Here is a 14,667-nt window from a genome sequence, read left to right on the forward strand (position 1 = left end):
AAGTAGTGTTTGGAGCACATACTTTTTCACTTTTACTTGAGTAAAGAGGTCAAGTTGATACTTCAACTTTGACCAGAGTATTTTCTAAACTTTAGTATCTATACTTCTACTTAAGTAAGAATGTGTGTACTTTAGACACCGCTGCATATTTGCACCATAGATATTTGTCTTTGCCTTGTTCTGAACTTCCATATCAATGCGTTTTGCACCGTGTTTTTTTTCTCCCACGATCTTTACATATGATCACTGCTGCACTTAACGTTAATGTTTATTTCACTGCTAAGCTGCTGCTCATTTACTGTCTGAAAGCTAAACAAAACGAGATTTAGCTTTGACAATAAAAGTTTGTTGTGGTTTCTCATGATGACTGCTGACATTTTATTTGTTACTATGATTGGCTAAAACCAAATGTCACTAAAAATGTATGTGTAGGTGTCTGAATTTGTAAATGTAAGTCAATAGTGAGAGAAGAAGTCAACATGTTAAATCTCACACATAAATAACTCTAGTCTGAGTTACATGGGAGACTAGTATGGAGGGAATTTTGTTCCATTATTGTTGAAGGCAAAGAGCACAAATTTTAAAAAATGCAATCCGGAAATAAAACATTCTAAATATAATAAAAGAGATTTGAGAATCAAAAACGTTTTCTAAGAATTTACTTTTTCTCCATATTTAATGTTTTTTTTTGACAATTATTCGATTTTCTTTTTTACAGATCATATACTTTCACTTTTTATTTTTTTTCCCGGTGTTTTTGTTTTTAATTGCATCCTTTTCTTTCCTTTGGAGCGAGGAATGAAGATGCAGTTCTAACTGTCTGCATGGATCTTAGCAACATTGTTTTTGTTGATCAAGAGAAAGCTTTTGTATTGGGCTTCAAGTTCAAGTTCAAATGTTATCTTCATAAAACAATTTAAGAATAATGCCTAAAAGAAAAGAAAAAAAATAGATTTGAAAATAAAAAAAGGGATAAAAACTGAGAAATTGAGAATAAAAATAATAACAATAATAAAAAAAACACAGCAAAGTTAATCTAAAAATTAAGCTTAATTTCTGAAATGCATTTTGCCCTTAAAAATATTTTGCAACAATAATGGAAGAAAATTAACTCCATAGAGTAAAACATATATTAAGAGGTGCTCTCCAGTAATCTGACCAAGCTTGAAGCATTTTGTGAAGGAGAGGGGGAAGAGGTTAAATCTTTATTTATCGAGGATAAACTCCATAGACTCTAAGCAGTAATTGCATAAAAGGCTGCAAAACAAACCAGCGTCTCTGGTGTTGGCATACAAATGTACCACACTACACTTTTGTAAACAATTTTCCCTTCTAAAATTTAGGTATAATGTAATGCAAGACAAAGTGAAAACGTTAAAGGTATATCATGACTTTCAGAAGACAGTATGGAAGTGTTTTCAGCCTTAAGCTTGTGCATCCCTACCATGTGAAAGTGTTAGTTGCACATACATGCAAAAATCTTTAACAGGAAACATCAGCGTCAGCTCAACGAGCAAGCTTTTCAAAAAAACAAAATTCTCCGCTGGCTCATCTCTTTATCCCTCAGGAGCGCATAGCATGTTTTCAGCAGATGACGATGAGGTGATTCAGGCTGCAGCCATCAGTGAACAGGTTGGAATCCAGGGAACCCGGGGTTAAATATTTAAGCAATTTCAGACATGCGGAGAAGCCAAAGCAAGAGGACAATGCAGACAATTGGAACTGGATCCCATGGACTTAGGTTGCCTAATGGGAAAGTGTTCAATTGAAAAAAAAAAACAAAAAACAAAAACAACAGCACACACCTGCAAAGTCATGCAGAAAATGCTTGTTGAGACACAAAGCTCCCTGCACAGCCAACAATGATGCAGCTGGGAGCTATTTTAAGCTTCTGGGATAATATGGACACTGGTCAGGTGCAGGTGTTATTTATATTGCAACTTGGCTTAGAAAAACGTTTTTCAAAGTTTAAACTTAGCATTTTGTCTTTCTAAACCCCTTAAGAAATAAAAAAAAAAACTTATAAAACATGTTTCTTATATTCCTAGCATGTTAAAGGCTAAGCAGAGTTTTCAAAAGCAATGCCGCCTTTCGTTGGAGACATTCCAATTACAAATGACTGTGCAGCATATCCTGCCAACGGCCTCACTGAAGTTAATCTTTGGTTAAAGCTTATTGACCAATAGCCTACACTTACCCAGTGCCGAGCAGGCATTAAGTTGCCTGGCAACCGCTCCATCTGCCAAATCTAGCAGGTACCCAATCAGAACCAGCCAGCATGCCGCGTGATGGTGCCTGAACAAAACAAGGGAGAGTGAAGTTGAGTTGTTTGAAGAGTGCAAGCCCATTTTCCTCCAAAGGTGCCATGTGTGTCAGGCCTGAGAGGTAATTCTGTCAGAAAACTGCCAAATCTGTTAAAAATAGATTTTTCTCATAAGTTATGTGCCATCTAGTAAAAAATGTCTTTATTATTATTTTTTATCAATGCCACCTTGCAACCCCTCCAGCCTTTCCACATTCTTTCACACAGTGAACACGTGAGAGAAGGCTCTGAAATGGGAGCGACATTTTATGAAAGCCAGCAGTGAAGATCACTCTGAACAGAACATACTCTGTTAGACACGGTGGTGGTAGCATCATAATGTGGAGATGCTTTAAGTAAATAACTGGTCAGACTTCAAGATGGAGGAGTAAAATATGAGGCAGTTCAGGAGGAAAACTATTCAAAATCTTTTAAATGGATCCTGGATTAGATGTAACAAAATATTTTATTTGAGAAATATTTATGTTGTATTTAAATACCATATAGTTAAAATGCTGTAGGCTGTTTAGTTTAAAGGTGTAGAGGATGATCTATTATTTCCGGGTGGATCATCTAAATAAGTGGTCCTCCTAATTGTCAATCATTCTGGTGATAAGTTTACATGAGGCCATCCTCCTTGCTCATCCCGTTAGCTATCTTTTTATGCACATTCAGGTGTATATGTGTGGTGAGCTACGGTTTCAGCCAGTCATTGAAGCTCACCTTTCTCACCGCAGTTCTTTTAAAATGGCAGAGGGACGTAAGAGAAAAAGTGTCAATGAAGTGTATGAGAAGAAAAGAAAGGTCCCAGGAGAGACAGATATGTACCGGAATGCTTTGCACTGAGAGCTCTCCTCGCAAAGCATTATGGGATTCGCTGTCATAGCGGCCCGCTGTCGCCATAGGCTGCCGCCACCCAACATCGACGACTAATAACAAAGATGGCGCAGGTACCGCACAGTGGAGGAGGAGTTTTGTGACCAACGAAGCAAAAAGTAGTAATCATCTGTCCGAATGCTAAGTTAACTAAGTTCACTATAAAGTTCACTATTAAGTCCCTGCTCTATATACTGATTGAGGAATTTAGGGTGGACATTCAGACACAGTAAGCCTGTATGGGCTATGAGAACATCAACTTTTAAACAGAGCGTGCACGAGGAGAAATGAGCTTATGCATGCTCTCACACAAGCATTTTTTTTAAGTAGAGAAAAAAAATTTGCGAAAATCTTCCACAGTTAAAAAAAGTAAAATTTAAGTAAAGATTAGACTTAGACAGATTTTTTCATTTTGTATACACAAGTGTAAACAAAAAGAAATTTTGTTAAGTACAGCTCTCTAGACTACGTAATTCTTTAAAGTGGAAACATGTAAGAGGAGGAGAGTTTTGAGTCGGAGGTCGTGGAGGAGTCTCCGACATCATACATTTTTTAATTTAGAGGAGGAAAGCGTGGACAAAGATGTTGTGGAAGAGGACGCCAGGAAGGCTGAAGCTTTGTTTGGTGTAGAAGGCTTACAGCCGTACATGTTTGAGCCCTTGCCTCGCAACGCTGCCAGTTCTGTTAGCTCTACGCCTGCCGAAGGCACAGACGTCCATCCCCGTGAAAACTGGGACGGAACTCAATAGTAAAATAAATAATTCTTATTTCAACTTCTGTGTATATTAGCTGCGACATATGAATCAAGATGCTATGACTGAAAAAATTTTATTGACAGATTACCGTTGATATATGATTGCCCGAATTTAGGTGTACAAGTTGATGTATAACTGGCCTGCATAAAAAAAAAAAAGAAAAAGCACAGATTTTAAGACAGATTTTTTTTTTTTTTCTAGAAATTTTCTAAATTTTGGGAAAATATAGTCTGATAAAGAGTACATTTATATACATGTTTAAGCCAGAATGATTTGACATTCATATATGACTTCCCTACGACTTTAACCTTCCTTTGTTTATTCTGTAGGTTCCAGTTGAGTGAGACGTAACCACGTCATTAGCCCAGCATGCATTGCAAAGAGAAAAAAAAAATGGAAATCCCATGGGTGAAAAATATAGCAAACGATACATAATTGAATTTATTTGATATTTAGGCCAACGTGTTTACTCCTAATACGATAAAAAATGTGAACCTGTATTTGGATTCTCTAATGCTCAGTCTTTTATTTTTCTCCTAGATCATGCGTTCGCTCACCCGTTCAGGCTGCTGAGGATGGAGGCCATGCCCATGACCATGTTGGCCACAGACAGAGCATTAGCAGCGTTTTTCCGCACAAACTCCTTGATCTGGAAGCCTGTGGCATGATCGCTCAGGAGGAGCTTGTTGGCGTACTGGAAGAAATCTGAGAGCAAACAACAGCAGCAGTTAGCATCTGTCCATGTTCAATCAAAAATCCCCCCCACCCCACTGTGATCGGACGAGCACACCAGCTGACCTTCTCAGTTTACTGATTTAATCCCATTCTGATTCAAACTAAGATGGGGTCAGGAGTTCTAAGTCTTCAGTATATCAGTCATTACTTGATAAAAAATAATATACACCAGTTAATCTAATAAAACAGAAATACTAATCCAATACTGAAGGCCCCGCCTGATGTAAAAGAAGTATGACTTACCAAGCTGTTTGCTTATTGGACGGAGTTCAACTTTACGATACATTCATCCATTTTCAGATCAAGAACAAATCTATAATATTTCATGACTTAGTAGATTGTTTACATGTAACAGCAATGTGTGCTTCATTATTTGCAACACAGTAGGAGTGATTTTGTTCCATTTTTGTAAAGACATTTTGCAACTGGAAATTTGAAAAGAATGCAATCCAGAAATGAAACTTAGGTTTCATGAAACATTAATAAAGGTTTTGAAAGTGAATTTAGATTTAAAAAAACAGGCGAAACAAACTGTATTTTTTATATTTCATTATTTCAAATAGAATTCTATCAAAACACTTTTTAGCAGAATTTTTACTTTCAAATGTTATTTTTTTCCAAAGTTTTTTGTTTTGTCTACTGATTTGAAATTTTCAGTGTTATTTTTCAAATTGCTCTTTTGAATTTAATTGATTGAATTATCCAGATTTCTTTTCTGTAAGTGTCTGTGTTCTTAAGTAAAGAACACAGACACATTTCTATTGGTCTGCATGGGGAAAAAATTGAATCATTGTCAATGGGCACGTCAAGAGCAAGAATTTGTTATTGTATAGAGAATTTGATTAATAAAACACTATCTGTAAAACAGTAAAACTGTATAAAATTCTTCGCAAAAACAAAACAAAAAAGATTTTGAAAAAAACTAAATTTGAATTTAAATTTGAACGATTCAAATCTGGAAAAAAAAAAACAATTAAAAAAAAAAAAAAAAAAAAAATAGTAAAAAAAAAAAAAAAAAAGAAAAAAAAGAGAAAATTGCTTTAAATATACATTTTCAAATTTCCATAAAAAATTTGCTTTTTTCAAATTGACATTTACAAACTACGCTATTTGCTTTACAAAAATAAAAAAAATGGGACAAGATAGCCCCCATATAGTTAAAATATCTAGCTTTAGAAATATCTCAATAACATACAGGAAGCGTCATTATGTGTTAACTTGTAGAAAACGAAATCTAGCTATGTTAGCGCTGACAGGTGGTTTTTCTGAGGGATCAAATGCTGATGTGAGGGACGAGCTAACATTTAGAGGGTCACTGCATCACTGGGCTACTTTCACAGGGAGCTGGACCTACTGCACTGACACAAAGCAGACGAGATCGATTAGCCTGTTAACATTGACCTAACAAGAGCAGTGCTTACGTAACTGACTGATTGTTGGGATCAATTAATAGCAATTGGACTTGAGCTTTAATGGAAGGGAGTGACATTGGGGTGGAAAAATCCAGGACTGTGGAAAAAAGATTCAAATCCTCCTGTTATTCTATTTATTCTTTTATTGTCTCTCTGCTTGATAGAAATTTGGTAAAGCTACACTGGTAAGGGTCATTTTCATAAACGGAGAATTTATTATAAATAATAAAATCTCTTGTAGACGTGCAAAGGAAAACGACATACCATAAATAAAACAACATTTTTTTCAGGCCTAAAGAGATGTTTTCTGACTGCGATCTTTTAAATAGATGGGTTGATTCTTATCTTAGAAAAAGATGGTGTAAGCACTAATGTCTAAGATCTTCTACACTGGAAGAGAAACGTCAATTCGATTTTTAAGTGTGAAAGAATAAAAAACAACCCTAGGCTGAGGGAGGAGGAGTTGTGATTGTTATGTCCTTATTGTTAACAGTAAATGCAATAAAACGACTCTCTCAGTAACTCTAAACTAATTAAACTAAACAAAAAGACTTAACGACAGACACAAAGGTCCAGACAATAGTGAAATCAATGCTTTTATGTCTTATTAAAAACAAGAGAACAGAGACGAGACAGCCTGTGTGCCCTCTCTGGAGCTAAGGAACCATGCCGGTAGATCGGAGGAGAAAAAACGCAGGTTGGAGGAGCTTGCTGGGCAGACAGAGCACGATAGTGAGGGAGGGAGGGCGGCTTGCTGGTGCTATCTCAGGAGGACAGCGGAGGGACACAGATCAGAGAAGCATGGCATTAAACAGAGCGCTGAAATGGTGTGAAAGGGGGCGTCTGCCTGGGAGGACAGTGGTACATCAGAGAAGCCGGCCGGGGAGATGGAACAGGAAGAAGCATCGGCTGGCCGGAGCTAGCCTCAAGGGGCTAACTGTGGGAGATTGAAGGAGTACAGTGGAAGATCAGAGGAGCCTGCCGGGCGGACAGAGGAGGGGGAGAGAAGGCGGTGGCAGACTGGGGTCTGGGTTGGATGTAGGATGACAAAACAGTCCTTCTAGGAGTAAAATAAAACAGCTTTTTTAAAAGCCACCCAACAAAATCTCTTAAGAACATTTCCCGTTTCATACTTTGTAAACATTTTTTGTGATTTCAATTATTATTAAAATGAATCCATGTCTCCTCTTTTACGGTGGGACTTCACCACCAAGGCCGAGCATCAACTATGCAGAACGGGGTGTCCCGAATCCAATGGAAAATTACGAAGCTCTAACAGTTGTGGTTTCAATTGAAGCGAGTGTTGGTAGTGAGTGAGGGCCTATGGTTGTTAGTAGCAAATACTAAGCTTAAAAATGAATACATTGTAAAATAAAACAAATGATCGAACATCAATTTTAATGTAAAAGTACAAGAAAATCGTCTTTAACAAGAAATGAAGGCTCACTGGCTGTATTACTATCGAACAGGCCGATAATTTATTTCTCCAACTCACTTTTTTAGACAACATCTCTCCTGAGATCCTTCTTTTTTAAATGATCAAGTAAACCATTTGTTTATGAACTGATATTGGTACCAGAGGTGAAGAGGTGTTACTTTGAAAATGCTTGGTTATATCCCTACACGCTTTTTACTTTTTTATGATATAAAAAAGACAGTTTCTTCTAAATAATAAAAATTAGGTATATCCTTAATGTACCTTTCCTCACATTCATTTTTAATACATATGAGTCTAGAAAAGCATGAAATCAGGAGGAGAATGAATACCTTTCTTCCACAGTAGTTATTAATAACAGGTCATGTTAGAATTTGATTAGAATTTGGGAATTAGTCTATTTAATATTATTGTTAGAAACTTAAAAACTTGCTCAGGTTGCCTCACTCCAGCCATTTTTCATGAAATTTGTTTCCTTGTTTCAAAGCTAATTGTTTTATCTTAAGTCATGTTTTTTTTCCTAAAGCAATATGCACAGATATTAACCTGTAATTTTTTTTATTTCATTAATTTTTTTAGTTGCAGTAGCAACCTTTCACGAGATTTTCTCCCTGAACTTCCTTTGATTCCAAAGCCAGGCGAATGCATCTGAAAGAAAACATCGTATGAGACAAAGCACAAAGCCAAAAAACAAACGTTCACTTGACAGCATGCGTTTTTCTCTCCACTATTTCATGCTGGACTTTATCTAAAAGTTATCACCTGGCATGTCAAAATAACATAACAACACACTGCTTTTAAGATGTCTTAATATTATATCTTTTGACTTTAAACATAGTAAACACCATTAGAGAGCAACACACGTGTGTGAGAGTCTGTGGGGGATATTGTGATCTCTTGGCTGGTAATTAAAAGAAAAAAGATAAATCCAGAGCCAAACACTGTCAATTTGAAGCAGGTCTCTATTTGTGGATTCCAGTCTAATGAGTGCAAAGCATGATGGGAAGGACCATGTTATGTAATCCCTTTCCATGTTACCAGGTAACGGCTAAAGAGAGCACATGGAAAAACAATGAAAACTCTCAAGTCAGGGTGCAGACCCAGAATAAAGAGAAATAAACTTACTGAGGTAACTCAGCTGACTACCCTTTGATATTAAACTGCTTTAAAAACACATCTAAGACATTAACTGACTGACGGTTAAGATATTTAGCTTTAATAACATAGCATTTTGTAGCTTGGAAATATAAAAACTGTCAACAAAATCTGCTCATTTCACATACATGAACAAAAAATTATGTGGAAAATGCTAAACTAGCATCTTTTGTACAAAATTTTAATAATCATGTATGAAACAGAGAGTATATATATGGAATAGGATAACTATTGATAAAAAAATCTAAATGTATAAATGTAAGTCAATAAAACCTGTATATCATATGTTTCATTGTGCGAATGCAAGTTATAAAGGTAAAGTAGAACTCGGCCACAATACAAGGAAACAAGCACAAAAAAGGAACAAATTTACCTGTATCAACAAAAATGTCTGAGTGTGAAAGTTTCTCAGTACAAATCGCAGATTTATGAGGACCAAGAACACATTTAAAAATACAAATTTAGAAGAATTAATTAATAATTATATATGAGATCTAAAAATTCATGAGAAGTATTGACTACAAACAACAAATGCATGATAAGAACTTAACAATGTAGAAGAAGGAATCATATATTTACCGCCGGTGCGAATTAAAAATTTACAAGTAAAAATCACAAATTCCGAAACCACAAACTTAAGAGAATCACATGAAAAAATATTTTGCAATCGTACTTCGGATTTTCCGACATGTGGTGGCGACGTCTGAACTTGTATTCCGACAGAGGAAACATGTGATGTCACATGATTAACAACACAGAACAAATACATATGTTAAATCTATACAGTGTTATTGACTTACATTTACAAATTCAGAAACCTACACGTCTTTATTGGCAGTTATCTTACTCCATACATATAGGATCAAATTTATTATTCAGGTGTATGTCAGTAAATTAGGATATCATAAAAACTTTCTTTGCTTCAATATTTAAATTCAAAAGACAAAATAAAATACAGTATTATAAATTACACACAAGGGAATATTTTAAGGATAATTCTGATGATTACTGCTAACAGCTAATGGAAGCCTCTGATTCAGCTTCTCGGAAATATTGAACTTTAATTTAGATTTATTTTATGTGGATAATATTTCACGGTAAAAATAATCGCCCAAATGACTTAACTTTTATCCAGCAGACATCCTGCACCAGGGTGTTAGCCATAAAGGGTCTTTGCAAGTTGACCCTGGATACTGAGAGTGGAATAAATATCAATGGTTGAGGGGAAAGGAGGAGTGTTGGACAAAATGTGGAACAAGAAACGATAAAAGGTACAGTCAATTAGAGCTTTAAGAACCACCATAAATGGGTTTAACTGCTCCATCCCCTAAGTTTAGCCTCTCGTGAACTAGAGATGATGAACTCAGCTGTTTATCGGTACAAAAAGTTCATTTCATTTAGAAATCAAGGTCCCGGAGTCTGGAGGAAGAACATAGAGCATATTATTAGTTTAATATCCTATTACTGGTCCTGATAAGATATTTCAGAGTGATGCTTCTCTGTGCAGAAAAGCTTTTTATAGAGATACTGATACTGATGCTGTAGAGTATTCAAATCCAAAGAGCCATTTTACATCGAGCCCAGCAAAATAAAAGTCCTTTAGGGCCGTAAAAAAAAAATCACATGACCTTTCAATAAAACACAACTTATTATTTTTTATCAAATATCTGCTTAAGGAAATCTGTTGCATTTTATTAACAACAAAGAGTTTATTAGTATTATTAGTTCTTTACCCTATTATACCAAATGTGTCATATTTGAGCTTTTGAGACATCTTCAACGTGATATTTTTGTTTTAGAAAAACCTGATTTATACAATCGAACAGAAAAGGAAAATTAAAAAAATAAATGACAGTGAAATGCATAATGTGTGACAAAAGATACAAATAATTTCTCCAATTTTAATTATTCAAAATGAATACTGTTATTTTTAATTAATAATGATAATAATTGTAAATTATTAAATGTAATAACTATTAGAATGAGGACAAAACATAATGTCTCTTTAAGGGGAAATATTGACTTCCTCTCTAGGGATATTATTTTATTTAAAAAATAAATGAAAAAAAAAAATAATTTGCAGCCTAATGACAAGAAATATTGTTCTAGAAAACATAATGATGGTTTTCTAAGCCAAACCCCTTTGATAATCAATGGTTTTCATGCAGAGGTGGGATAAATTCACTCAGTTACTTTTAGTTAAGTAACTTCTTGGGACAAATGTACTTCAACGAGTAGTTTTCCTGCATTGTTCTATTTACTTTTACTTGACTAATAAATATGAAAAAAATATCAGTTCTCTTACTTGGGTAAAATGTCTGGCTACTCGACCCATCCTGAGTTACTTCCCTTTATGAATAACAGGCAAGTTTTAAACAAAAACACACCAGAAAGACAAACCTACAGTACGCTTCTGTTTAGTTCTCCAGCCTTCAGCTGTTTTAATGTTATTTTCTTTCTGCTGATCCTGTCCTGTCATTTGGAGGTCAAATGGGAATACAGGTCACTGTGTCATGTTGCAGGAAGTAACCTGCCCTATTCCAACCTATATAGCCTACATAACATACTATCAATAATGACCTCAGAGATTTATAGTAAACAATATCTTCCATCCGCAATTGATGTTCAAGTTTGTTATTTATATAAAATTGAATATCCAATTTTCTAAATTTAGCAGATAAATGTTCATGTTTTAATCATTTTTAGTACATCAAATCAGATGTTATAATCAGTTACTCAGCACATGAGTGGCCTTTTCACCAAATACTTTTTTTACTCTCACTTGAGTGATTTATTGGATCAATACATTCTACTTATACTTGAATATAAAATATAATTAAGAAATTCTACTTTTACTTAGGTACAATTTTTAGGTAATCTACCCACTTCTGTGTACTTATATGTTCAAAAGGAAGATGAAATGCACCAGAGGCAATATTTCAGAGAGGTTGGAGGCTATAATTAATCGTACACCTCCATGCCACTAATGTATAAAATATGTTACTTAATTGTTGTACAATATAGCATAGGAGCAAAACTTTTTGTGTTTATAAAAAATAAATTGATTTGGGCGATTTAATCTCCTTCAGCCCCGAACTGTCATGATCAAGGATCCACTGAAATACAGGAGTTGCATGTTTTTAATAGATTCACTTTTTATGATCTTTCTAATTTATTGAGCTACACCTGATGACTTTATGTTTGCATGTCTGATTGTTTTAATGTTCTCCTATAGCCATTTTAAAAAAAATCCTATAATTGCACATGAGGGGCTGCTGCTTCTCTGTCAGGTTCATATGTAATAATTCACTGTGAAATGAGACTGAGAATAGAGCACATACCAGAGGAAGCTGTCAGGAGGATCATGGTTCACAATTAAGCAGCTGGGGAACAAAAAACAAAGATTTTAACTCTATAAAAGCATTTCTTAGCAACAAACAGGTCAGGAAATCAATTAACAAAAGTGATTTAAATGCATAAACAGCTAAATTTCTGTCATTTAATAGAAAGTGAAGGTTTAGAAAAGTGTGTTGAGCTCTGAAAAGTTGGTGTCTGATGATGAGCAAATCAAAGCAAGTTTCCTTATTTATGTTGTTTTATTGTATTTTTTTTTAAATAAAAATCATCCCAGAAGAATTATAAAAATTAGTGTAAAAAAAGTTTAAAAAACGAACTGAAGGAGGAGGAAACAGACGCTTCTATATATATTTGCCTTGAAAGAAAAGATCAGATAAAAAAATAAAATAAAAAATTATATAGAGAATTATGTAAAGTGTTTCTTATCTTACCTGAAAGGAGATCCACAGATTCCTTAAGTTACTTAAATGAAATGACGGAGTTTTAAAAACTAACACTAATATCTACCAAGATTTGTTATTATAGATATTCTTTTTCTTTCCCCCTTTTCTCTTTTATAAATGTAGAACAATTTCCGTTTGATATTCTCTTTTTTTTGTGCGTCTGTATCCGTCAGGAAGCAGTGGATCCTTCCGCAGATCACCTGTGTGGGTTTGATGCGCGCTGCTGAAGTGCGTCGTTTTAAAGGAGCGGCAGAGACAAATCCGCTGGAATATTCCGAGCGGAAATGACGCAAGCAACGCTTCTAGTTTTTTCTAAAGCATATGAACTGGATGGACATATGTATAGGCAGGAAAACCTGATATTAAATCAGATTAAGTATCACACATAATAACTGTTAAAAAATAAAATAAATCAAGGGCAGAGATATATTTTTTTTGTTTTAAAGAAATAATCAGATGAAGATATTTTTTTGATTGTTAGTTGTCAGAAAGAGTCCTCAACAAATTTGATTCATCCCTTCTAATTTTCACTTTGAAAATGCAGCATTTATTCTTAAAAAAAAAAAAAATAAATGGAAGAAATATGCAAACAAAACTGGAACAACCAGGCATACTGGTGCTGTGTGGGATCAACCTATGGCTAATAAGTTGCTGTAAATAAAATTCTTTGTTGCTGTAAATAAACTTCTATATAGTAGGAAATTGTAAAGAAGTACAGCACCTTGTCATAATTATTTTATGGTAACAGTACTGTATATGACTGACAGTAAATGTACGGCAGCTATTAGCCAGGAATTTCATGTAAAATTACAAGAAATATCTAACAGTGTACTGTATTTTGTTGCAAATAAGTATATTGGCAATATAATGTGATTATTATAATATGACTTGAGAATCACCAGTTCCCTTCCATTTATGGTCTGAGGAGTGTCCATATTCATCATGTTTAACTTCCTTTACTGCTGAGATATTAATTGCTATTGCTCTGTAGTCGTTTAGCTGTAAGTTTTTATGTTCTTAATGGTTTCTGAAAGGGTTTCTGCAGTCAACATTATGTTTTATTTCATGATGGTATGTTTCATTAAAATATGTGCAACTCTTATGATATCTATTAAATCAATGCAGATTGATACAGTATGCTTTGTGGACAACTTATTTTATTTGCATGGATATAAAGCTTGAGTTGTTGCTTAAGTGATACAAATTACAAACTTTAAAACTCTTCCCTTAAAATTGACTCTGTCCACTGAACTTTCTGTGATAATAAACCTATTCAAAGATCCTTTAAATATTTGTTTTGCTCTGTATAAGATAAAACTGATGTACATAAAAAAAACAGCAAACCCTAAAGCTGCTGCTTTTTTATGCTTTAATGATTAACTTTTTAAAGCTTTAAAGTTAAACTATCTTGAGACGCTATTGTTTAGTTTGTCCAACATAAGGCTGCTCGTCTATGAATGAATGCGTCACTGCTGGTGCTTACAGTTAAAACAGAAGTCCCTGTTTTGTTTGCATTAACTTCCACACTGCTTGACTCTGGAAATTTACTGCACTTGTTAACAATATGTCTTAAATTAATGTGTTTTTATCGACATTTTGTACAAAAACAATTGTGTTTGCAGTAAATATTAAACTGGTTTTATTAAAAAAAGTAAACCCTAAAGACATGTTTGTTACTATGATTAAGCAAAAGTCCAACAGATTTTATTTCAGAATGTTTCTCTGAGCAGAATAACTTTTATTTTGTATTTTTCCTTCAAATAAATGTAATAATATAAAGCATAGTAAGGTCATTAGACTGACCTCTATATTAACAAATAACATTCTAAGACACTTTAGCAGATTTTTATTAAGAACATTAGAATTGAATAGTCACAACAGAAAAACTTTAAAGAGCCCCAAATATGTTTTTTTTTTAGAACTCTAATTATTGTTTTTTGCTTGACAAGTTTATGTTTACTTTTTACATGAAATGACAAAGAAGAAAATCCATACTTCCTCTTAATTAAATGTTTGTTTTGTCCTTATTTTTAGCCTGTAAAGCTTAAAACATGCAATAATTGTCAGATTGTTTTAATTTTTCTAAACTAGCCACCATAAAACATTCTGGTAAATGGGAAAAAAATATACATTTTGGATTATTAAAATTAGAGATGTTGTAGGTGTAATTTGTGATACATCTGGCATTTCTATGTGT

General features: G+C 34.2%; 1 protein-coding gene across 1 annotated transcript in view; it reads right to left on the reverse strand.

The window, feature by feature from the left end:
- LOC107091498 (CDP-diacylglycerol--serine O-phosphatidyltransferase) overlaps positions 1-12,056 on the reverse strand; it is an 18,862-nt gene extending 6,806 nt beyond the window's left edge. Inside the window, exons 1-3 of the mRNA XM_015385456.1 lie at positions 12,012-12,056; positions 4,491-4,638; positions 2,198-2,295 (exon numbers count right to left, since the gene is read on the reverse strand). Of these exons, the coding sequence (XP_015240942.1) occupies positions 2,198-2,295; positions 4,491-4,638; positions 12,012-12,036 (271 nt within the window). The 5' untranslated portion in view covers positions 12,037-12,056. The remainder of the gene's footprint in view (positions 1-2,197; positions 2,296-4,490; positions 4,639-12,011) is intronic.
- Positions 12,057-14,667: the final 2,611 nt, after the last annotated feature.

This window comes from Cyprinodon variegatus, unplaced genomic scaffold (genome assembly GCF_000732505.1).
Source record: "Cyprinodon variegatus isolate N-32 unplaced genomic scaffold, C_variegatus-1.0 Scaffold16, whole genome shotgun sequence".
Taxonomy (NCBI): Eukaryota; Metazoa; Chordata; class Actinopteri; order Cyprinodontiformes; family Cyprinodontidae; genus Cyprinodon; species Cyprinodon variegatus.